Raw genomic sequence first — 25710 nt, forward strand, 5'->3', positions numbered from 1 at the left:
AAAAACCATCAACAATATATTTTTGAGCATTCAAACATTATAGAAACAGGTTATGCAAGTATTTGTGTTTCTGTCTTAATTATCAGAAGTGCAAATACTGTTTCTGTAGTTATTACAGTTCTGTATATGTGGCAGCCATATTGGGTTTCTATGCTGACGTTACTGGTGAGATACTTTCAAACTTTCCAACAAGAATAAATGTAATTATTCTATCAAGTTAAATGTAACTCTGAGTTAAAATTTAATTTCTGGCTACAGTACCTGCATTTCCATTGACTATATGATTAGGCAAAGTGGAATTACAAAAATAAATTTGCTTTATGGAAACATGTCAATTTTGAAAAATTATATTTTTGGACAAAGTTTTTGTGCTACAATGAGGTGTTTTTTCAGTCGTACGGAAGTTAGTATACTTTGCAAAACTGCAAATTCGCTTTTTTGCATTGCACGAGTTGTGATCAACAACCGGATGTTACTACTGGTGGAAATGATGAAGAAGACAACAGGAAGTGGTTGGAGAATGATGCTTATTGTTTGAACTTAACAGTGTGTGATTTAACAGAAATATCCCAATTCCTAAATTTTCTTTAAGTTGAACATTTGAGAAAAAAATACAAAAAAATGTAGATTAATCTTGAAAAAATTTATAGAAAAAAAAATATTTCTAGAAAGAAAATTAGGAAAAAATTTCCTACTTTTTCAAATTTTCCACTATTGAAACTCAGAAATATCCTTCTCCTTACCATCCCTCAAAATAATGTCTGCTTAATCTCAACATTTTAGATTTTTTTTCTGCAAATTTTCAACTTTTGGAGCTCAGAAATGTCCACATTTCTTCATATAATTTTAAAAAAATGATAATCTCAACATTTGTGAGTGTTTTCTAGGAAAGTTTATAAAATCTATGAGCTGAATCTCAAACTTTCTGATTTTTTTTCTTGCAAATTTTGAACTTTTGGAGCTCAGAAATTTTTTAACTTTTTTCCAGAAAATTCTGACTTTTTTTTGCTTTCAGAATTTTACTCCTACAAATGTTTGAGTTTTCAAAGTCAGATATTGTATTTTCAAGAAAAATGTGAGTTTTTTCCCCTATCTTCAATGGCCTAACACGCTATTGTACCCATGTAAAGTTTCCTCTAATCTTACCTCCAGCTGCGGTCAGCCAGCCCCCCGGGAGGCGGCGCTCTCCCCGCCCAGGGCGCATCCTCCTTCGGCCACGCTCTGTGTGGAAACCGGAGCAAAACCGCTCCGTTTCTTCCTTTCCAGCCGCCAAACAAAACGGAATAAACACCAACCATGAGCCGTTTTGTCCACAAACCAGCCTTTCCTCTCGTTATCTTCCTGCTCGCTGCTGTCGGTGTTTGCGCCGGAGGTTCGGACGCGCCGCGCGGGGTCGCGGTCGGGTTCGTCTTCGACCTCCAGGCGAAGTGCGACCCGCCGTGCAAACACGGAGGAGTCTGCATCCGAAACAACACCTGCCACTGCTCCAAGGGCTACGAAGGAGAGACGTGCCAGTACGGTGAGGAGCTAACGATGCTAACTTTGGCATGTTGGAAGAACAGTTCGGCTGTTGGTAAAGTTCGAGTATCTAGGAAAACACGACACTTTAATTCATCCAGGTATTTTAATTGTGTTTTAATACTTTATTTAAGATTAGAGTCAATTAATAGTTTGCATTTCCGCCATTAATGGTTTGTTTAAAATTGAACTGTTGACTCTAATTTGGTAACTTCACATAATTGCAGAGTTGGGTAGTAATTAGTTACATTTACTCAGTTAAATTTACTTGAGTAACTTTTTTTGTTTCTGTTAAAGATTCATCAGTTTTTTTATTGAAAGAAACTGATTTGGAGAAAAATGAATTTGCCTAAAATGATTAAAAAGACATTATTGGTTCTGTTGCAGCCAACTGTTTCCCCAAATGTAAAAATGGCGGAGCTTGTCTCCGTCCAGGGAAATGCAGATGCCAGCCTGGATATGGAGGAAGATACTGCCACACAGGTCAGGTTGACAAATCAATCAATAGATCCATCAGTTTGTTATATTAATCAATAAATGTGGCGTTCCACAGTGTCGTGTGCGGGCGGATGCTGGAACGGAGGGGAATGCAACGCCGTCAACGGAGAGGCCAAATGCATCTGTCCGTCCAGCTGGAGTGGATCAAAATGCCAGGATGGTGAGTTTAATGGCTGCGTCTGGTCATGTGATCACACAAAGGTCAAAGGTGCCACATACACTGCAAAAACACAAAATACCACCAACTAATTTTGGTCTAGTTTCTAAGGCTTAGTAAACTTGAAATAAGACAAAACTGACTTATAAATAATGTTTCAGCGAGATATAGGAGCTTGTTTTAAATCAATAATTACTTAATACTGATGAAAAACTTCTAGATCTATTGGCAGGTTATTTTACTGATGGCATAAGAAAATGTTATTGTGAAATAATCTGCCAGTTAAACTAGTAATTTTCACTAATATTAGAGAATACTTTACTGCTTTGATCCTTTTTCATGAATGTTTGAGAAATCATTTAGTCACCATGGCAACCATTCGGCTGTGCTAAACGCCTGCGTGGACGTAGCTACGCCTTCAACGATGCAGCTCCTCCTCTGAGCTGCAGTTTCCAAACATTCCAGTTTTCTAACTGTCCCACTCAAATCCTCAGACAAGCAAGCAGCAATTAGCAAACACCTGGAGAAATTACGCATCTGTTGATCTTTTTACAACAACGCTGGTAAAAAGTGTTTAATAGAGGAGCCATGTTGTGATGACTTCCTGAAGGCAGTTTCAGAAAGAGCAGGAGTTTCTTAAAGAGACAGAGGCCCAATTTAAAGGCATTAAGTTACAAAGTTACATTTAAGTAAAAATGATACAAGTAGCATTTTTATAACAACTGAAACTGACATAGTTACTTGATTGTGGTGTAACATGTTGCTATGTGCCTGGAAAATACATAATGCTGCAAACTTTAGAAAGATTTGCAACTTTGATCGTACATTTTTGAAAAGTTTGAAAAAAGTAATTAACTTTAGGACACAACAATCACATGAAAATATCTCAACATCCTGGACGAACCGATGTGGATGTGGGATTTTGTTCTCTTTGGATGTATTGACTAAGTATTCGGTTTGTTTCCTGGTCTCCTTCTTGAGCCTTGAGCATTTGTTTGGTTTGTCCTCCAAACAGCGATCTGTCCCCAGGGCTGCAGGAACGGTGGGATCTGTGTGGCTCCAGGAATCTGCAGCTGTCCAGAGGGATGGCTGGGTGGAGCGTGCCACAATGGTGAGATCAACACTTCTACCTTTTTATCATCTTTGCTGCTCAGATTTTACTTTTTTCTGCCTTTTTGTGAAATCAGCTGCAGAGTTTATGAAGTCAGCCTGTTGGGATTTCACAGAAAAAGCTAACAGCTTTTGGTTTTGTGTCCTTTGTGTCGGGTTCAGCCGTCTGCGATCAGCCCTGCCTGAACGGAGGGAAGTGCATTTCTCCAAACAAATGCCGCTGTCGGCCGCCTTTCTCCGGTCCTCGCTGCGAGGAGAGGAAAAAAACCCACTAATCATTTCCAGACTCCAAAATGAGGATTATTCTCTTGTAGCTCAAACATTGTTCTGCATAACATGTATCACCTTTTTAAAAAATAAATGAAACATTTGTACTATGCTTGTTTTTTAAATACTGTAATTTGTCAATAAATGATAAACGATGTCAAACATTTATTTACAGAACAGACATAAGAAGTAAATTTATTTGCATCATAATTGCAAAACAATGTTTATAATTAGGCTTTCAACAATATCAGAGTTAGATGTAAATAAATACAACACACTTATGTAAGCGTTTTGATAAAACAGACTATAATTTGTTTATGGCAGAATCATAAAACTGAAACTAATTTTTGCCATCAAATATTTGCTGGAAGCTGTTTGTAAAATAAATGAGTAAAAATATAATTGTGAACGGTTAAACAATAACACACTCCTGTTGTGATTTTATAAAATGAAACCTTCATAAATCTTTAATGTTACATGTATTTTTTATAATTCAACTGGAAAACAAGAAAATCTGTTTTTGCGGTGAAGGCGTTTTAAGAGATTTTGTTACAATCTGATAGATCCGGAGAATCTTTGCAAGAACAAATGTTCTCAAATCAAGATGTTCGACAAAACTGAGTGATGCATTTCCATTAAAAATTAATCATTTGCAGAAACTGAAATGAGGTTTAGTTTTTCTGTTGGATTATACAAGTTATACCAACTATAACATAAAAGAAAATAATGCAAAAGTATATTTCCTATCATGGTTTTGTTTTTAAAATATAAAAAGTTGACTGACATGTTCATCCACTGCTATAGAGTCGTCTATATTTAAAGTATTTAAATGAATTCAACAGATTTTACTTTTAGCCTTGAGGTAGTGAAATGCAGGGACAAAAACACAAGTGCAATAAATCATCTCCGTCAGCTGAAATGTGCACAAATGAGCACATTTTGTTCTCCATCATACATTCAAACATGCATCCGGTTGTTTTATGCTTTTTGCAGTAATTCTCTTCATCTTCTCATGCTTGTGAAGCCTGTGAAGAAGACAAAAGATTTTAAGAAAACCAGGTTTAGACAGAACATATATTACATATAAATGATGCAAAATCATCTCCTTTGTTTCTGTAAACTCTTCTTAAGCCACAAAGTAGCTCAGTTTTTAAGAATCGTGACCTCATGTCTCACCTTTATGGCGCAGGTGAGGCCCTTGAAGCCTCTGCGGCAGTGGCAGTAGTCGGGCAGCACGCACCGCCCGCCGTTGAGGCACGGCCGCCTGCAGGAGGCTGAGCAGAAACAGCGTCAATAAAAAATATTCCTGCAGAGCTGAGGCTCTGATGACATTTATTCAAGTTCACATAGAAAAAGTCAAACTGACGGTTAACTACTGAGAAAATGTTCCAAGTTCCAGTTAACATTAATTTGATTTATTTATATTCTCAAAATCATAAAAAAATGTTTGGAAATTTTTAAAAACAAACAAAAGCGTGTGCACAAGTATTCACAGCTTATCCTGAATATTTCATTTAAAAACCTAGAGAATAAACAGGGGCAGAAAGGTGCCTGATTTTTATTAGATTACATTAGTGAAACAATCTACAGGTGGAACCAGCACTTTCTCATAATGTTTTTTGATCAATTTTTTTTATTTGCAAACATGAAGAAAACATGTTTCGTCTGTTCACAAAGAGTGCTATAATCTTTTACAGTCCTCTTCCCAGTTCTTCTTTTTCATTAATGAAGCAATTATTGATTTAAAATAAGACCAAAGTAACTTACAAGTAACTTTTCAGCAAGAAATAAAACCTTGTTTTAAGTGTTTTGCAATATTTGCATTAAAAACTAGAAGAAAAGGAACGTTTAAAGAATAAAAAGCAAACATAAGACCTGGGTAGAAAGGTGCCTGATGTGTTATTAAAGTATATTATTATATTATTAGTGAAACAAACTGCCAGTGGAACTAGCAATCTTTCATAAATAGTAAAGAGTAAATAGTAAAAATAAAGAGTTTATTGACTTAAAATGTGCTTTTATTTCTCGATGGAGATGTGACATGCCAGAGTCATCTGTTGTGTGTAAAATGTTGATGAAAACATGAATTTATTCCATTTGCAGTAAGTAAAATGTTCTTACAGTTTCGTCTGGGTGGGCCGGTGTGATTTATCGACTCACGCGTTTGACAGTGCAGCCCTTCCCAGCCGGCAGGACAGTGACACGTGTTCGCTCCTACGCACTCGCCGCCATTTTTACACTTCTGTAAACAAACGGCTGCAACGGAAACAGACAGAGTCAAAGTCTCTCAGGACTTACTTACACATTACAAACACAATGCTTGATATGAGGGACGCACAGATTGTAGGAGCAGAAATTTACGCAACGATGTGCATCAAAGTGTGATAACAGATTAGTTAAACAAACGATTTAATGAAAAGTAAATCCTCATGAGGTGAATCTCCACATCACACAGATTTAAAATCTTATGTTATTATGTCATACGTGATCAGAAAATAGATGCATTTATGCCTGAAACTGTACCTTCACAGAGCTTTCTTACATTTATTTTAAAGTTTTGTTGTGTACTAATGAGTAGTTATCGTGTTAAACAACTGATTACATCTTCAAATCCTGACAATATGATTGTTACTTTTGCTGTTCAAGTCTCAAAATAATATTGAACTGATACTTTGATTAATTAGTTGTGTAATTATTGTAACCAGCATTTGATTATATTCTTAAATTATACATCAAAATGTTTGGAGATATAAACTCATGTTTTCTGCCTTCTCTGCAGGGCAGAAGTAAAATAAATTTAACAGAAGATTTAGACTTTTTAAAGGAATCTAAATTGTTTTCATAAATTATTGAAGATTAAACTCAAATATATCTCAATTATTTTTTATTCCTGCTGTATAATCTGTGATTAGAAATAAAAAATCAAATAAACTCACGCATGTTGCATCTTTTCCCGCTCCAGCCTGAAGAACAAGAGCATGTGTTCGGTCCGACACACTTCCCTCCGTTCATGCACGTCAGCTCACAGACACCTGGAACAAAAAACATTTTTAATTCTTCAAAAACCTTTAATTTTTTTACATTACTGCCAAGAAGACACATGAAACAGTTATTTAAAATGTCGTTGACTGATAATCGTTCAGTCGCTCAGAAAGTCTTTTCTTGGAACTTTATCTGCGTTTTAAACCAATTTTTTGTCCAATATTTGAACCTGAGTTTAACATCATATTGTGCAGAAGGACAAAAGAAGTAAAATATTATCAAATTGTCTTAAAATGTTGTGTTATTAAAGTTTCCTTAGTTCAGCAGCTGTATGTGGAAAAGCAGCAGAAATCCAAAGAAAAATCGTATCAGAATCAGTTTTATTTGCAAAGTTTGTGCACAAAAATAAGGAATTTGACTTAAAAATAAATATACAAGAAAGGAAATAAAAATAAGTTGTGTTTTTTTTTTTTAAAATTTTGTTTTAAAAAATAGGGAGAAAATGTTCAAATAGTGAAAAACTGATTGTCCATCAGAGACAGCCTTTGTGGCGGCTCGTTTTTGTAAACACTGCTGCGTTGTGCCAACATGAAGGTAAAACTGTGTCCAGGATGTGTGGGATCTGCAGAGAAGCTAGCTGCTCTTTCCCTGATGCTAAACCTGTACATGTAGGTCAACCGTCTGTCTTCAAAAGATTGCAGAAAGTTTGATGACCTTTGCACTAACCTGAAGTTGTAATACATACTCAATAAAAAGACACTGATTACTTACTTTTTTGGCATCTTTTTCCTGTGTAGCCCTCTGGGCAGGAGCAGACGTTGTTTCTGATACACTGACCCCCGTTTTTACAGGGCGGGCTGCAAACAGCTAAAACAAAACAAAACAAAACAAAAAAAAAACTAACTTCTTCCACAATAAATTTATTTTTTAATCCAACAACCATGTTAGAAGTAACAAATATGCAGAATTTGGTAGTAAACAAGTTACATTTACTCAATTACATTTACTTGAGTAACCTTTTTGAAAAATGTACTTTCAGGAGTATGTTTAGTACTCTGTACTTTTTATTTTTATTTGAGTAATTTTATTATGAAGTATTTCTACTCTTGAATAAAATTTCAGTGGATTTTCTACACACTGAATGGAAAAAAAACATGTTTCAACCAAAAATTCCCACAACTGCAGTTTTTGTTTATGAAAGTTTCATAAATTTTTTATTGAATGAAACTGATTTGGAAATATTTTATTTTGGTCGTTACTTATATGAATTATTTAAATTTTTGTAAATAAAAAAAACTCCACTTAACTTTACATACTGGTCAGTCTTATTATGTAATATTTAAATATTAAATGATTGATAATTTGATCAGATTATTAACCAAATACCTTTATACTGTTACTTGGATAATTTCTTCGAAGTCTACGTTTTACTTTGACTTGAGTAAAAATATGTAGAAGTAGTGCTACTCTTACTTCAGTACAATTTTTGGGTACCTTACAACCTCTGCAAATAAGAAACACTGCAAAAACACAAACTCTTAAGTATTTTTATCTAGTTTTTAGTGCAAATATCTTGGTACCCTTGAAATAAGACAAAACTAACTTACAAGTAACTTTTCAGCAAGGTTTAGGAGCTTGTTTTAAGTCAGTGATTCCATAATATTGATGAAAAAGTTCTAGTTCTAAGTGAAATAATCTGCCAGTGGAACTAGTACTTTTTCATGTATATTAAGGAATTATTGAGTTTTTGCAGTGCAAGGAGAGATGTGTATTCCAAATGCTTTAAATAAAGATTACCAATTTGGCACTGAAAGCCAAAGAAGCCAGTGGGACAGGCGCAGACATTTGGCCTCACACACAATCCTCCGTTCAGGCAGACGGGGTTACACTGAGCTGCAGTAGAAACAGCTGTTAGCTTAGCTCACGCTGGCCTAGCTTATGCTGCGTCTCTGAGGTGAAGCCTGACTGTGTGTTTCCTTCCCTACCTGAGCTGCATGTTGGTCCGTACCAGCCGTGTTTACATCTGCAGACGTCTGGAGAAACACACTCGCCTCCGTTTTCACAGTGCCTGCTACACACCACTGGGAGAAACAAATCAGCCCAGTTAGCCCTGATGAATGGAAATATTAGCACAGAGCTAATGAACTGGATCATGTTCTGTCAGGATGAACTGCAGACGTGTTGCTGACTGGAGGACAATCTGGAGATGTGCAAGAACTTCACTGCAAAAACACAAAATCTTACCAAGTATTTTTGCTCTGATTTCTAATGCAGTTTGGCACAGATCTTAGTTCACCCGAAATAAGACAAAACTAACTTAAAAGTAACTTTTCAGCAAAATATAGGAGCTTGTTTTCAGTCAATAATTCCTTAATATAGATGAAGAAGTACTAGTTCCACTGAGATTATTTCACTTACACAAAACATTTCCCTATCTTATTGTGAAATAATCTGCCAGCGGAACTAGAACTGGGTTGCTAGGTAACGGGTTTGGCTTGGCTGGGGTTGCTAGGTAACGGCAAAGACACTCTCCCCATGTTATAATTTCCTGAAAAGTTGTAACTATTTGGTATTTTTCAAAACTATACCAACACATAGCATGTTGTCAGTAAAAGGATGTATGACTAGAACTTTTTAAGTATTTTAGACTTATCGAAAGTCATTTTGTATTCTTGAAGGTGAAAATTACTTTTTACTTTTTGTACTTTTTTACTGTTACTAGAGTAAAACAGCCCAACCTGTACTTTTACTTTTACTAGAATATTTTTTATATTAGTATATGTACTTCTGTATAATTAGAGAATGTGAGTACTTTTGACACATCTGTAACAATGGAGTTGCAATAACAAAATGAACACAAAAAAGATTTAAAGTCAGCAGACCGGCTGGAAAAACTGTTTGAAAAGTTAAGGTGCATCTCACTGATTTCGCATCTGGGCCCCACGTAGCCGTAGGCGCAGGTACAAAGGTTTCTGGCCAGACAAGTGCCTCCGTGTTGACATGGCGGCTCGCAGCTCGCTGCACAACACAAAAACACCCAGCAGTAATTAGTGAGCCATGTCTCTCAGCAGGTTTGATTCATCTTAGGATCTGCTCAGATTACCTTCCTCACAGGATGGCCCACTGTAGCCCACAGGACATTCACACATGTCAGGTTTCACACACCTGCCCTGGTTCTGGCAGTCAGGCCGACACACGGCTGAGAGGCGGGGTGAACACACACAATCAGACGCTGAGATAAATGGGACGAATCTGGAGAGGTGCTGATGTGTTAATGAGATTGTTTTCCTGCGCAAATAAACAAAGTGAGCTCCGTCACTCTCACCTGTGTGACAGTTGTATCCGGTGTAACCTTCTCTGCAGGTGCAGGTGTTGGGCAGAGAGCACTCCATGTTCTGCCCACAGGGATATCTGCAAACAGCTGAAACAGAAAATACATTTTAAACAAAGACAGTAAGATGAGGGAGAAAAATTCAGGCTCAGGTCTGTCGCTGTAACAAATTTTCCTGGACAATAAATTGTCCCAGGAGTTATCATGGTAAACAATAATGTTGTTGTTTTCAAGTAATATGTTGATAATGACATAATAATGCAAGAACACATTATTTAGAATCAACAAAGCAATAAACAACAGAAACAACAAATAACATTTATTATGAAGTATCTGTAAACAAAATAGTGTTCAAAAACAGAGGAAAATCAAAACACCACGCCACCCAATTCAATGTTTACACTCGCACATCAAAATGTTTACACACAGATGCGAAATTACACAACCGTACATCTTTGAAAAGCAGAAGTGGAGTCTCCTGCACCACCAAGAATGCAGCAACTGTGTGTGTGTGTGCTTTTATCTGTGTACTGTGATTAGAAAGAAACTTATACTGTTATAGTTTAAGTTTTATTTTATTATTGTATTGTATATCTTGCCAAGGGACTGCAGAAGCGAGTTAGCTTATGCTATAATCTGGTGCAGCACATTAAATGGTGACATTTATGTTTGAGCTGTACATTGTCCCTGTCTAAATAAAGATTATTATTAAGTGGTTTCTGAACGGTAAGTCAACAACAAAACACATTTATTTTTTTTAACCAGCAGGGCACACAACGGTAAAACCAAACAACCTGACGTCCAACTTGGTTGCTAGGTGTCGGGGCAGGGCTTGGCCGGGGTTGCTAGGTAACCATAGTGTTGTAAAATTTGACTTTGTGAAACGGCTCATTTTCCAGACACCCAAAACATTAACTTATGGCCAGAAAACATCCAGATGCTTTTTTAAGCTCTTGTTTTTCTTTCTTATTTTTAGAATCAGTTGGAAGAACAAAAATGTGTAAAATGTGAATTTTGCATCATAAATAATATTTAAATATAAAACTGTTCCTCATTTTTATTTCATTTGGCAGACAATTTTTGATGGGAATTAAATTGTACTACATCAGCCGATCACCGCTTACAACTGTTGTTTGTCCGAAACTAAAATGGCCGCCGCGGTGCGGCCATTTTCTAAATGTTCTAAATGTAGTAGTTTGACTTCATTACTCAGCGTCATACTGAAGGATTAAAATACTCATCATCACCTTTACATACGAGTCCATCCCCGGTGTAACCGTTCGGGCAGCGTCCACACTTGAGGGATCCTGAGCGCGTCGGTTCACAGATAACACCGGGAAAGCAGGGAGAATCGGAGCAGGTCACATGACCAGTATCCGAGGACAGCGCCACTGTGCTATGCTGCCCCCTGTGGACGGAGGGAGAAAATATTCGAACTGCTGTTTTGTTCTGAGGAGAACCAGTGGGCTGTTTGTTATTGAAAGAAGCTCTTCTAGTGTCTGGTCTCCACTTCCTGTCCGGTGGTTGGTTGTTTGAGGCAGGAGAAGAAGAAGATGACGAGGAGGAAGCTGAGGAAGAGGAGGAGGTGGAGTGGGTCCTTTCATAGGTGGAATTAGACACAGAAGTCCCAACGTATGCTCTGCTGGTGAGTGTTTCCTGACCTGCAAGACGCTTAAAGTTAGAGAAAGTGACTTTATAGTCGACAGGAACATAGCCTTGATTTCATACATTACTCTGAAGTAAAACTCAGATGTTTTATTTACTTTGTGTTATTTCTTCTTTAGAATTAAGAGAGAAGGGTTTGTTTAAAGAAACAAAGATCAGGATGAATATTAAAAATATTTGTGGAATAATTGTGAGGAGATAAAGCTATGTTTTTCAGTCTTTAAAAGTATAAAAATGATTAACTGAACAAATACAACAATCTTTTTTATGATTTTTTTTTTAGTTTCTTTAGAGATTTAGCTGGAATTTCATATGTTTTAGAAAATATAGAGGAAATATTTTGCTGCTTTTATTCTGATGATGATTTATGTATAACAAAGTGAAAGTACAATAAGCTTCTCTTTACACTTTGTGTTCTTGCCTTTGACAAGAATTTAAATATTGTTTATCTTTTTCTATACTTGTCTTTTTCACCGTTTGACATGGATTTGAAATAACTTTCATTCTTTAAAACCAGATAGCCACCAAACAGATAATGCTAACGATTCATTTGCTGAAGGATCATGGACCTCCCTGGTCCAAAATCCCATCTTTTCTTTTTTACATTTTTTGTACCCTCTTTTTAGTCAGTGGAAAGGGAGAAGATAAAACAATAAGCAATGCGTTCAAAGGTCATCAGAAGGCAGAACATTTGATCCAAAGCATGTTAAAACATTCAGAGAAAAGTCCAGCTCCTTTTTTATCAAAGTTTATTTCACCATATTGGATCAAACTGCTTAAAATCTCACCTGTTTCTGTGCACATTTGTCCGTTTCCTTGGAGACCAGGAGGACAGGGTCCACAGGCGAACCCGGCTGAAACATGGACGCTCTCGAAGCACAGAACTCCCGGGTAACACGGCGTCCTGCTGCACGGCGAAGGACCCGACGGTTTGGGTCTCTGAGAAACCTGCGGCGCTCTCACTGGAGAACCTGCAATGCTTTCCTCTGCTTAAGGGCACAAAGTTCAGAACAATAAGCTAAAAATGGGTCACGTTCAGCTAGGGAAACCTTAACATTGTGCGTACCTTGGCAGGTTTTTCCATCACCTGTGAATCCTGGTGGACAGGATCCACAGACGAAGGAGCCCAGAGTGTTGCTGCAGCTCACTGCAGCGAAGCACGGCTGGGACAGACACTCGTCTACATCTTCCCTGCATGTTCGTCCTGACAATGAATGAAACGTTACAGAAACTCATAACGTTCAAAACCACCAACCATACATTCATGCTATTCACTTATCAATATCCTAAAACCAAGACCTCTTTCACTAGTAGTAAACACTTTCTTTAAATTATTTTTATTTCAAGTAGCTCAATGTGTTTCACATTTGTTTTAATAAGTTTCTAGCTGATGTAAGATAAAAATATGTTTTACTGTAAATTAAAATAAAAGTCAATGAGTTACTTGTGTCTAATGCTAAAGTTTTGTATGAAACCTGGACAGTAAACTGACCTACCAGATAGAGATGTTTGTTTTTTCTAAGTGTGTTGTTTTCATGTTTTTAATGTTTTTATTATTAAAAAATTAACAGGTTTACTGTGAGAAATGCAAATGTTTGATTTTTTTAACGATTTCAACCATTTTAGATGTATTTAATTTTGTTTTAATATTTTCTAATACTATACAAACAAAGAAGTATGAATAAAGAGAGCAGTTCTTCCTTTTATCACTTCTTAATTTGAGCTAGGGATGAAACGATTAATCATGAGGAATCAACTATTGAAATAATCGTCAACTAATTTAGTAACTGAGTATTCACTGACTCAAAAAATGGCCATTAGCTTAAAGAGCAAAATACTCAGAGTGGTAAAAAAATTTACATTTTGCATACAAGACAAAGAAGAACAAAACATTTTAGCTTGTTGCTCTTGGGGGCCCCCTGGTGGCGTGGAGACCCTAACCAACAGCTTAACTCGCACATGCTTTGGGCCGACTCTGTTTTCTACAAATGATGAAGCGTTCACTAAAGGAACGCTATATTATTGCATTTTAGGCAATAAAATGTTACATTTCCTCTTGATAAAATGAATTGTTTATTTGCATAAATTTCATGTATTTCCAATTTTGCATAAAAGGCTTAAATTCAAAATCTGCAGCATCTGACCATTATTTTTATCCGCTTAAATGAATAATTGATTGAATAATCTATGTTAGTTGGACCAAATGGGCCCAGCTCCTCCTACCCGTCATTCCAGGAGGGCAGATGCAGGAAAAGGAGTTGGGTTGGTCCACGCAGCGGCCCAGCCTGCAGGGGTTCGGCTTGCAGTCGTCTACGTCCACCTCACACCGCCAACCCGTGAACCCATCAGGACAGACGCAGATGTACTCGGCGCTTCCGACCGGGGAGTTCACATTGGTGATGCAGGACGCCGCATTGAGACAATCGCAGGACTGCACAGAAACCTGAGGGCAAAATTAAATCTGTTTTCTTTGTCTTTCTGCTGCTGGATTAGATATTTAGATCCATCTGTGACAAACTTGGTCCCACAAATGCAAGAAGAGAAGAAAAAGTATTTTAAAAAGAATAATTTTACCCATCCGTTTCAATTAATACAGAGAAAGATTAGTTATGTATAACATAACTAATAATAAATGCATGACAAAATCATGCATTTATGTTATTTATTTAACAATAAATAAACATTTTTTTCACCACTTATGTTCAGATAACCATATTTATTTTACTGTGAAAACCAGTGTAGTGTTCAATTATACTTTTTTTTATTAATAGTTGGCAAGGAATATAGATACAGAAACATAACGGACATAAATTAAAAGTATATAAATGTGCTACATCTTTATTTTAATACAGTTTTATAAAGATCATATAAATTATTAAATAAGACTACAAACCGTAGAATTTAAAAAGCTAAAATTAGTTGTAAATTTATTTTAAATAATACAGATTTTCTCATTTAACTTTGAAATTTTGTAAATTTTAACATTTCTGTATCTAAATTTTAACATTTATTAACTTTTTTTTCCTATTTTTGTCACAACTTTTCATAAGTAATTATCACTATTAAGAGTCTGAGATATGTAGGCTCTGCCAAAAAATATTATTTTTATTTTTATGTGCAGTTGAAAAAAATATATATTTGCAAATCCTTATTTTCTCTGGTTTTGATGTTTTTTTTGGGGGGGGAGGGGGGCGGTCTTTCTGCATCTCCTTTAAATATATACAATTAAATTATGTACAGTTAACACCCTCTAGTGGTAGGAAGTTGAAACAATTCTTAGGAAATATTTGTTTAATTTAGGACTAATTTATTAATACTGGATTATTATTTATTATGTTCCAGATTTTCTTCATGAGCTGAAACATATTTTTTATTTTTATTTATTTATTTATTTATTTATTTATTTATTATTTACAACTGGGTAAATAATAAAATAGTTTGTCGATTTGCCTGCAGGACAATCTCACCTGGACCGAGGCGTGCATCTCCGCGCTGCAGGCATCAGTGACAGTAAACTGGAACGTGTGGGTGTCTGTGGGTTTAGAGGTCGCCTTCCACACCAGGAGTCCAGCTGAAGAGAGCGAAGCCCCTTTTGGACCCGACACCAGGCTGAAAAGAACCACGGAGCCTTCAAGATCCTGAGCCTGTAGCTGGTAGATGAAACTTTCCTCCTGGAAGGAGCGGAGAGGCATCTGTGGTGGCTGGAACAACGGAGGCTCATTTTCTGGATGAAAAACAAGAAACAACTCAAATATGGAAGGTGAATTTTAAAGGAATTTGGTTTAGAAATTTTCGGCATGTTTTGAAAATATGTTTATTCATACAGAACTCGGTGTAAGGAAGCGTATTTCCACTACTTTGATGGAAAAAAAAAACTTGTATGTCATAATTATATTTATGAGATAGCTAAATCATAGCTATGATTATGATTTAGCTGTCATAACCATAATTAGCTAGATCAATTCAGCTAATGATTTAGTTAAATTTATGATAGCTAAAAAATTTGATATCGTAATTATGACTTAGCTATCTTATACTTCTGATAGCCAAGTCATAATTATGAGGCAGTTAAGTTAAAAGTATGAGATGATATCTCATATATGAGATCTAAGTCCTAAGAGTGAGATACATTTTTTTCATCAGAGTGGTGGAAATGTCTTCCATAAACTCTGCCATCAGCAGATTATTCAGTAACTTCTGTGAGATTTTGTCATGTTTCTAAGCCCTGGTTGACCTAGTTTGAGCTTCAGAGGTAAAAGTTAGCCAAAAAGTGTAACAATGAGATCCGCAGCCTTAACATCAGCGCCGAAGGACAGATGTGACTTCAATCAGCTCTGAGCTGCTGACAAATCATCCAAACTGCCTCCGGTGAGCATCAGCCGTCTGGTGGAGGACATGGCTGAGCTGGGAGGTGCTCAGGTGCGATTAGAGACACGGTCCAATTGCTCTGAGAGGAAAATAAGGTAGCACTTTGGGTTTTCATACACACTGTGTTTTACATGTGGTTTTCTGCTTTGTCAAAATCCAGCTTTTTAAAAAAGTTCCTCTGCTTTTTTTCCGTTTTTGTTGGGTTCACCCCTCCCATTCCACTAGGGGGCTCTGCAGTGTGTTTATATTAGTTCAAATGACTTGAAGTAAAACCGGAAGTTACTTGACGGCGAACCGGAAGCGTTTTAAATCGCGTTTAGATGCAATTAGTGAGCTTCTTATTTGCGTTTTTGAGTATTGCTCAACGTGGTGAGTTGATGTTGAATGTTGTAAGCTTCAGGGAAATATGTCTGTTTTGTTCTAAATATCGGTTTTGGAAAATTAGCTTTAAGCTAATGGAAATGTTAGCGGTTCCGTGGGTTAATTTGTACATTGGCAGCTAATTAGTTCAATGTTCGCTATTTTTTATTGGACAGTGGGGTTTAATGCTAATGTTTTATTATTCTACAAAGTGTTCATGCAGTAAACTACATGCCTTATTAGTTAAATCAAGCGTAATTTGTGATAATATGCAGTTTACATTAAATGTCTAAACCTGTGTTTTAAGTTTGTGTTTATTTGAATATTATACAAACTAATCATTGTAATTTTGTTTTTACTTTGCTTACAGTTTGCACCAGGATAAAGAATGACAAAAAGAACAAGAAATAACTTATATTCTTTGAAACACAGGTAGAATATTATCTTTGCACATTTTTTTGTACATGATTAATCTTTAATCTCCCAAGCATATTTAACCTAAAACAAAAACACTCAAATTGTAAAACCATCTGCAAATTTACAAGATACAAAATCTTATAAACATTATTGAAGGCCTCGTCTTTCTAGGAACTTCCTCTGCTTTCATGCATTGTTATGCAACTATTCTCCGCTCTTAGAGTCTAATTACACCGATTCAAACAGGTGTAAGTCATTTCTTGCACATACTCTCAACTTTGGACCATGTGTGTTTGGAAAGGTCCGGACGGCAAGTGAAGCAAGGATTGCTGGGATTGGACTCTCCTTCATTGTAGCACAAATCCCCAATGATGCAGGTCTTCTCCTGGTGAAAAATCATTTAAATTATCATTATGAATACATAATCTGTTGAGGATACCACAGAAACATTTAAGTGTATCGCATTTTTAGTATGTCTGGTTGGTGCCAGGACAACATGCCTCATTTACACTGAGTAATGGATCAGTAGGCTTGTCGCAATAACCCAATTAATCGCATTGTAAACTAAAATTGCCCCAATTATTTGCATGATCTCTTTTCTTTTTCTACCAAAACTTGGATTACAAAAGTCTGGTCTCAATTAGCTGTTCTTTGAAGGACAGTTTTGTTAAGAGAGACTTAATGATTAATTTTATTTGTTGTTTCTGTTGTTTTCTTTATTTTTTTTAATATATTTAAAATGTCTTCCAGTTCCAGTGTCAAATATTAATTAGAATTTAATGTTTATTGGTATTTGCATTGTTATGACAATACCATTATATTCCTTGAAAATGGTATCAAAACAACAATATCATTTATTGTGATAACTTCTGGGTCAATTTATCGTCCATTAAAATCCTGACTTTCCTGGCAAATTAACTAAAGTTTGATTAAACTGGACCATACTGGTGTTAATGCACCCTAAAGTTTAATTTCTCTGTTTAATCTTAAGCACAAAACAAACTCAGCGAAAATAATATTTGATTGTCTCCAACTTTCTGCTCCAGCTCCGTTATGCTACATCCTTAAAAACCCTCCATCACCGACCGAAACAGACCCGAGGAGATTAAAGCTGCAGCTGCGTCACGGTTAAAGGATTAGGAAGAGAGATGTCTCACCCTGAGGGTGCACATGATTTCTGTGTCGAGGCTGCAGATCTGACAGCCTCCGTCATACAGAGTCAGGATCTTGGCGTTGCTGTAGCTGTAGCCGTCGTTTGAAACCTGCCATCAGCAGAAGTTTGATTACTGCGGCGCATCAAAACCCCAAACACAAACAGAGTCATGGAAAAGTTGTAGTGTCCATGTCAGAGCTGTATTTACGACACCCAGCTGCAGTAACAGGGCGGGTATTGATTTCTTAATGGTAAAACACATAAACAGGTGATTTTACTGAAGAGTTACCAATTTATTTTTGAACAGTGCTTCAGTTGTGACTAACTTTGATCTGCCAGTGCGTAACGGCTCGGTTTGTCACCGTGTCTGCAGGACCCTGGTTGTCCTCCAGGGGGAGCCGGCACTCAAGACCTGTTTCATTCAGAAAAGTGGCCTGAACAAACCAAGGAGAAACCGTGACCGACTCCCCGTCTTCAATCTTGATTAAAACAGAGAAACAGGAAAATAAGGGACAGAAAAAAGGACAATAAAAGCCAGAGTTTAATAGTTTAATGTATTAAATGCAAAATGAGGACAGACAAGATGAAGTACCTTTTCTTTAACAAACTCACACTTGAGCTGGCTGGAGTCCTTGAAACCATGACCAGAGACCTGGATGGTGGAGCAGTCTTCCTGACGGATGTTGCACAGACCTTCCTTCCTCAACTTGTTGATCTCTGGAATCTGGTCTTTACAAAATTAGCATAAGGTCAGATAAGGCCTGAAAACTGGCTAAGAGCAGAGTAGCCACTGCTTTAACTGTTACTGCATCCTCAGCTATTTACATTCATAAAAGCATTTTTGGTTTCATAGATGTTAAGGGGGATCTATTATTCAAAATTGACACCATTCATGTTCTTGTCCTTCCATTTGGATCTGAACTGCTTCTAAAAAAAGTCCAATATTTAAAAAAAGCTACCCAGCTATTTATTGGCAACAAGTTAAAATAGGGCTGGACGATTGGGCAGAAAAATGTATCATGATATCAATAATTATTGATAAATCTTTTGTTTAAAATATCTGAAAATACTGCCAAGCTGGTGGTGTGACCTTTCCTGTTTTATCAATTTTCTCTCAAGGTCATTTTCTTTTTAAGCAGCTGAGGTGCTATGGCGAAACATTCTGCTACTGTTACTCAGTAGATTGTTGCTAGGTAACCAAAGAGTGAGTGAGTTGCTAGGTAACCAAAGAGTGAGTGAGTTGCTTCCACCAACCTTGCCTAGCTGGTCGTGAGTCTTTCCTCTGCCTACATTTCCCAGAATGCTGTGCGGTTCTGGATAGAAGTTCACTAAAATTACTGAATATTTCTAACTAATTAATATTGATAATGTGTCAATCGCCATATAGGTTTTTACTGATTAATTGCCAGAGCCATACTGGAAAATTAGCCGGTAAGATTTTGTGTTTTTCAGTGCAGTCTGCCACCTAGTGACCCAACCGGAGATCCAGCAAGTTTGGTCAGCTGGTTTTACCGCTAGTACAATGACTGCCAGAAAATACAAGTGTTTTGTTGCAAATTGCAAAGATGTACGGTTGTATAATTGTGCATCTGTTTGCAGCCCTTTTCAAGTAAGCCTCAGAGGCGCTAAAACAGCTCATTCTGAAAGGATCCCAGGCTAAAATCTCATTATCCAGGAATGATTTTGTGCAAAAATCATAGACCTCTCCTAAGGGGTTCAACGAAGCCTAATAGTTCACCTTTAAAATCTGTGTTTTTTGGCATAATCTCTCGGGTTTTGTGTCTGTTGTGTGTTTTACCCGTCAGCTCGCTGCAGTCATGTGAACCGAACCCAGGGAAGCAGACGCAGCCCAACTCGGAGCATTGGCCGTTCCCGTTGCACAGGTCCGGACACCTCAGGGTGGACGCCGCATCCCGGTGCTCCTCCCACCTCCTCCACTCCTCCACCAGCTTTCGCTCGCACTCGTTCTCCAGCAGCGGCAAGGTGGCGTTCAGCCACGACGGCTCGTCTTTCAGCTGCAGGTCGGCGACACACATGGCCACCGCTCGGCTGACTGTTGAACCCGCTAACAGGAGCCGGCAGCCGACGGCGACACTCGAGTTTCCCACTGCACGCTCACACTGAGCCTGAGCCTGCTGCTGAGTTAGACCAGCAGGAGTCGGCCATCTTGGGAGTCCGTCTGGCTGAACCGAGAACTCATGATCCTCTGGGAAAAAGTATGAAAAGCTCTCCGGATGTGGGGAACTTTCACTGCGACCAGAAGTGAGCTGTGGTTTTTTATTTTCTTTCTGTAGCTCCACTGAACTGATGTATTTAGCTGTGACATCCAGAGCGGGGATAAAAGTCAGAAAATTGACAAGTCTGTGATTGGAGCAGCTGGATCCAGATCTGAGAGATGGTTTCAGGTGATCTGCTTGGCAGTTGCAGTACGTGTGGATGTTTGGTGTGTTCACAACAGCTGGCATGGAGTCAAACAAGCTGCTGCCTGCAGGGAGTCTGAAAGAAACACAGAAGAAGTCAAAGAGTTTAATCCAGAAACTACGGGGACAGAAAGGATTTTTCAGGAAAATATTCCACCTTCAAGACAAGAAGCTTCACATCTCAAGCTATAGAAAAAACAGAAGATGTACTCTAACCTACTTTATTGTGGAGAATTAGCTTTCTCTAATATGCATTTTTATGTTTTTCTTGTTTATAGTTGCAGAAATTCAGCAACTAATTTTAGTTTTGCAAGAATTGAGTTTGCAAATCAGTGTTTGACCACAAAACCTACTTTTACATCTATGATTTTCAAATATAACATTAATGTGCTGCCCCTGATTAAATACATTTGAACTGAATCAAATTGAATTAAATTGTAAAACAAAACATGTTTCATCAGCAGACTTACAACCAGTCCCTCCAGAATTTTTTAGATTATTTTCCCTTAACTAAAACCTTTCCAGAATTTGCACATAGAAAAAAAAGATGAGAAAAAAACAAGCAGACAGATTGGACATTAATTAACATTTTAATTATTTGAAGAATTTAAATTGCTTGATTTTTGTTGCTTGTCATGTATAACAGGAAAGTAGAACATACTGCACCAAATATGCACTTTTTAATATTTCCAAGCTGAATTTTGGAACATTTTCAGTCCAAAATCTTTAAAATAATTTTAAAATAGTCCTCTATGTTATGGAAACAGAATCTGTCGCAAATGTCAGCATCATTTCATTGGCTAGCTGCAGCAGGCGGCCATATTTGATTCTAGTGCTTCTTCTTCTTCTGGTTTTTACCAGATATCCAAAGTGCTTAGATGACTATTAGTGATTTAAAGGTGGCGCAGGGTGGTGGATGGTTCTTCAGTGATATTTACCTTCAGAAAAGCTGAAATATCCATTTAAAATCTCACACATACAGAACAAAGGAGAACTTCCTCACCTAATGAAAACTAATGAGCTCCTGAGCGTATTTAGCTTAACCTGTGGATCAGTTAACAGAAATTATGATTCTTAAAACACAGCTGAAACCCACCGACCTCCACTCAGATATGAAATCCTGCAGCTGCTCCAGCACAGCGCCCCCTGCTGAGTGGAAGTCATTGTCCGGCCATCCATCATACGTCCCACACAGACCCAATGTGTGATTCTGGTCTGAACTGGGAGCCCTCAGAGTCAGACTCATTCCCCAGTCTGAGACATCTGCACGAACAAATGCTCCAGAGGAAAACGTGATCTGCAAAGAGTTTCAGAAGATGAGTTTTATTCAAAATCTGCAGATATAAAAGGTGACCTATTATCTTGGACAGGTTAAAAACATTTTCATTACATTTTTTGGACAAAGTCATTCTTAGATAATTATATTTTATTCTGCTCAATTGAGCTCCTTTCAAAATGATCTGTTTTAGGGCGACTTGTCACTTTAAATCCAAATAAGCTGCTGCTGGCCACACCCCCAACTCAAATGTTTACACTCATATGTGCAATTACACAACTGTACATCTTTGAAAACCAGAAGTAGAGGCTACCAAAAATAATGCAGCAAGTGGTTTCTGGTTGATAAGTCAACAACAAAACACTTGCCTTCGTACAGCGCACGCAGCGGTAAAACGAGCTAGCCAAATGTACTGGAGCTCCGTTTGGGTTGCTAGGTAACGGGGTGCGACTTGGCTGGGTTTGCTAGGCAACAGCCCAGTCCCTGTTGAATATAACTTAGCAATCAAACTCAGGTTGGGTTGCTAGGTAACAGACGGGGCTTCCATGGGGTTGCTAGGTAACGGGCAGTGCCTGCTGATCTGTGATGTTACATTTGGAAGGTTTTGAAATGACTCATTTTCCAGACAATAAAAAGCATGAACTTGTTTTTTAGAAAATGGCTAGATGTTTTTTTGTGTTGTTTTTCGAAGCTGTAGAAACCCAGATGAAAGTACAAAAACTTGCAAAATGTGAATATTGCACAATAGAGCCCCTTTAAAACATGTTAGAAATTATACAAAAGTAGATTTCCAGTATTATTCATGATGAAATGCGGCTGCTGTTGACTCACAGTGACTTTGCGTCCTTGGTAGGACTCACTGATCCGAAAGCCGCTCTTTACTCGTTTAGCGTTTCTGCTCTTCACAGATAGACGGGGCTTCGTGTCGCCCATCTCGCCCTCACACATGTCGAAGGCGACAACGTCGCCGCCGTCCCACGCCACAAATCCACACACGCAGGAGGCGGCGTGCACCAGGCTGCCACATTCCCACTGGCGGACATGGACCTCAAAGGGCCGATCGTCACTCTTGTAAAGAACAAAGGTGCCTATTTGATAATTCTCATAGTATCTGGGAAAACAACAAGATTTGTTTTCAGCAAACTGTACTAACAATGCAAACAACAATACTATGAAATCATTCTAATTATTACAATAGATGGTTAAAATTAAGTACCTGCCATCAAAAGTGATCATGTGGGGATCTGTGAAGGAGTAGCAATAAGCTGGGGGAACATCAGTAATGGTTATCTGGAAATACAGAGTCATTTTTATTCCTTCATTTAAAGGTTATTTGTTTAATTATTTAATTTAACCTTTGTTTTTACGGTTTATCGCACCGTGAATTGGGTTGCTAGATAACAGGCTAAATACTAAAAAAAACAATAACTTATATTTAAGAAAATGGCTAGATGTTTTTCTTTTAGTCACTCTTCTAATTTGAACTAGTTCTTGAATTTCAGATATAATTCAAATTAGGTCTGATAAAACTTGTTAAACAAGCAAGTAAATTTATAAACACTGCAACAGAAATTTGACTCAATTAAATAAGCACATAAGAATAGCAATTAAGAAAAGATAATAAGATAGTAATAAACAAGTAATAATAAACTGGATTTAAGATTAGAAATGCAAACTAAATGGATTCAAAGCTCGATGTGTTCACCTGAACAGGTTCTGGCGAGTATCCGTTCCAGAGAAAGTTCTGTGTGACGACAGGTTTCACAGAGATCTGACTGATCCGTTCACCGTCTTTGATAAAGTCCGTGTTGGGACTGAAGTGGACCAGAACCCGGCTACAGACCTGGCCACTGCAGCGACCCTGAGATAAATCCACTTTACAAGATGACAGAGACAAATCTGCACCCAGCAAATCCTCATCTGTGGAAAAAGGATGCAATGTTGGTTTGAAAAGATTTAAAAGGCTTAAAACTGTTTAAGAAACAGGCTAATTCTGCAACCGGAATTGTGTTAGGGCGAACATGGGAAGAAATCAGATTTTTATAAACTGAAAATGTGCAAAAATGTTTTATTTCTTCAACTAACAAAATGTTAAAGAGTTAAAATGCATTTGCACCTCTGGTATGGAGGCACAAAAGGCTCTAAAATACAGTGAATGGTTCTTTTTCTGCAGTAGCGTGATGGCAACTTTCAGCTAATTTAAGTTAATTTATTTAGTGAGTTTAAAAAAATCCCATGCTAAGAAATGAAGCCTTTTTCAAATTAATTTCACTTATTTAAGTTGATCAAACTGTCCACAAACATTTCCTTGCTTCATGTTAAACATAACATGAAGCAGAGCTCATTTTCTCTTATCCACTCTTCAAAATGGAAAAGAGAGGAGCACATATTGATCAAATACAAGATGAGGGTTCGTCTTTGTAAGTCAGGAAATGGCGTGCGCCAAAAATACATAAATCCATTCACATACAATTTGCTGTTCTAATTTATTACGATTCAGAATTGGTATAAAATGTCCCAAAATTGATTTTGAAAAATAAAACAAATCCACTGAGCCTTCATAAATTCATACAACCAACCCTGCACTTTTTTGCACTAATAATTGGGAGTTTGTTGCAGATGTTTCCCAAATTTTTAAAAAACTTTCTTACTTGTACTAAACAGCTGCCTCAGCCTTAATTAATGTCAGATTAAAGTCCATGATCTATACGGCGAGTAATAAAAAGAGTCACATTTACCTTCATAAATAAGCACAAATATTTCCAGATTAGTACCACAAACACTTTGATTTTTATTGCAAAAAAATCACAAAATCCTGGAGGCACTGAATATTCCCTGAATATTTAATTTTAAGGATTCATTTACATTTTAACAGTTTGTGATCAGGTTTTATCAATACATTCTGGCACAACCGGCCCTTTAAGAGCATTCATGATCTTGACTTGGCCCAAATCGAAAATGAGTTAAACCCTGACCTATAGCCGTTAGTTTTTTGGTCCTTACCTTCACTGCTTGTGCTGAGCTGCAGAGATAAAACACACTTCTCTGCAGAAGAGAAGGAACCGTCCGGACATGGAACCGGAACCGAGCTCTCAACCAGAAGCCGATGCTGCCTCCCGTTCTCAGACACTCGGCTAACTTCTGGTTTTAACTGTACAAAGGAGTTTTTAAAAGAGAAAACAGCAAGCTTTTTAGGATGGACCAACATATTTGATTTATTAAAAATATCAACAGGAAATTTTAAAATTATGTTACCTATCGTTACCTAAATCATTTTTTTTGCCAAAAGTGATTTTAGCAAAAATTGACTTGGGCCATTATTTTAGCAAGATGACTAAATGTAGTTAATAGATTATGTAGTTAAAATATACTTTGCATTCTGATTCATCATGTTATCTATGAACATACGGAATAAGAGACGTATACCTTTATTCCAGCGAAAAACTCCTGACTTTCCACGGGAGTGCCTCGAATATCTGGTGACTCCAACAAGAAACTGGAGCTGGAGCAGTAAATCTAACAAACAGGTAGAAACACAGTCATTTCAGTAAAATGTATTTTGTTAAGCATCTTAATCATATTAGCATCATTCGTGTTTTTTGGCGCTGATTGGCTGGACACCCAACAACACAAGATAAGGAAGATGGATTCAGCAGTAGTGCCAAAATGGTTTCCATTTATTAAGGAATATTTGGTGTTTGAGCAATTTCAGCCATAAGTGATGAAGATGGAGTAAACGCAGCCCGGAGTCTCACCCTGTCCCCCAGTCGGAGGTTGAAGCCATCCAGCTCAATGAGGGCGGATGTGTGGATGGTGGCCTCCTGTCTGAGCTCCTCCTTCCTGCCCTCAGGTGAGAGGCGTGACCAGGCCACCACAAAGCCCACAGAGCTGCTGGAGCTGCTGTCAAAGCTGCACCTCAGGTATACGGTGTGACCTTTCACCTCTGAGACAATCACAGGCACAGAGGGAGCGGGAGGTGGCTCAGCTGGGAACAGAGAGAAACAAGAAAATTACTGGGAGTGACAGTACAAACTGTACAGCTACTGAGTGCAGTAATCAATAACTGTACAGTTGGATCCAACTATGTATCCATCTGAATATTTGGATACCATGTATTCATGGTATCCAACTAATGAATACATGGTATCCAAATAATGAATACATGGTATCCAACTAATGAATACATGG

At 37.5% G+C, this 25710-nt stretch overlaps 2 protein-coding genes across 2 annotated transcripts; one reads left to right on the forward strand and one right to left on the reverse strand.

Moving 5' to 3' along the window:
- Positions 1-1090: 1090 nt before the first annotated feature.
- On the forward strand, positions 1091-3659 carry seraf (Schwann cell-specific EGF-like repeat autocrine factor). The gene is made up of 5 exons (XM_007573516.2): positions 1091-1519; positions 1906-2001; positions 2072-2176; positions 3189-3284; positions 3446-3659. The coding sequence occupies exons 1-5, from the start codon at positions 1297-1299 to the stop codon at positions 3556-3558; spliced, it is 633 nt and encodes a 210-aa protein (XP_007573578.1). The 5' UTR covers positions 1091-1296; the 3' UTR covers positions 3559-3659.
- A 63-nt stretch (positions 3660-3722) lies between these two features.
- Positions 3723-25532, reverse strand: vwde (von Willebrand factor D and EGF domains; the record flags this gene model as incomplete). The annotated part of the gene is made up of 27 exons (XM_007573524.2): positions 3723-4575; positions 4727-4824; positions 5711-5806; positions 6487-6582; positions 7304-7399; positions 8330-8425; positions 8518-8613; positions 9455-9550; positions 9636-9731; positions 9858-9953; positions 11111-11524; positions 12317-12514; positions 12595-12732; positions 13752-13971; positions 14996-15252; positions 16944-17058; positions 17831-17935; positions 18153-18305; positions 18419-18555; positions 19625-20322; positions 21347-21543; positions 22354-22633; positions 22739-22812; positions 23228-23442; positions 24526-24673; positions 24949-25038; positions 25278-25532. Coding segments are annotated over 27 exons (4575 nt in total), but the record flags the coding sequence as incomplete, so codon positions are not given.
- Between the last annotated feature and the right edge of the window lie 178 nt (positions 25533-25710).

This window comes from Poecilia formosa, unplaced genomic scaffold (genome assembly GCF_000485575.1).
Source record: "Poecilia formosa unplaced genomic scaffold, Poecilia_formosa-5.1.2 Scaffold331, whole genome shotgun sequence".
NCBI classification, from domain to species: domain Eukaryota; kingdom Metazoa; phylum Chordata; class Actinopteri; order Cyprinodontiformes; family Poeciliidae; genus Poecilia; species Poecilia formosa.

Excerpts from the sequence above, each read along its gene's own strand:
- seraf (XM_007573516.2), top strand. The coding sequence starts at position 1,297 with ATGAGCCGTTTTGTCCACAAACCAGCCTTTCCTCTCGTTATCTTCCTG. Across the intron at positions 2,002-2,071 it reads AGGAAGATACTGCCACACAG|TGTCGTGTGCGGGCGGATGC; the intron begins GTCAGGTTGACA and ends GGCGTTCCACAG. Across the intron at positions 3,285-3,445 it reads GGGTGGAGCGTGCCACAATG|CCGTCTGCGATCAGCCCTGC; the intron begins GTGAGATCAACA and ends TGTCGGGTTCAG.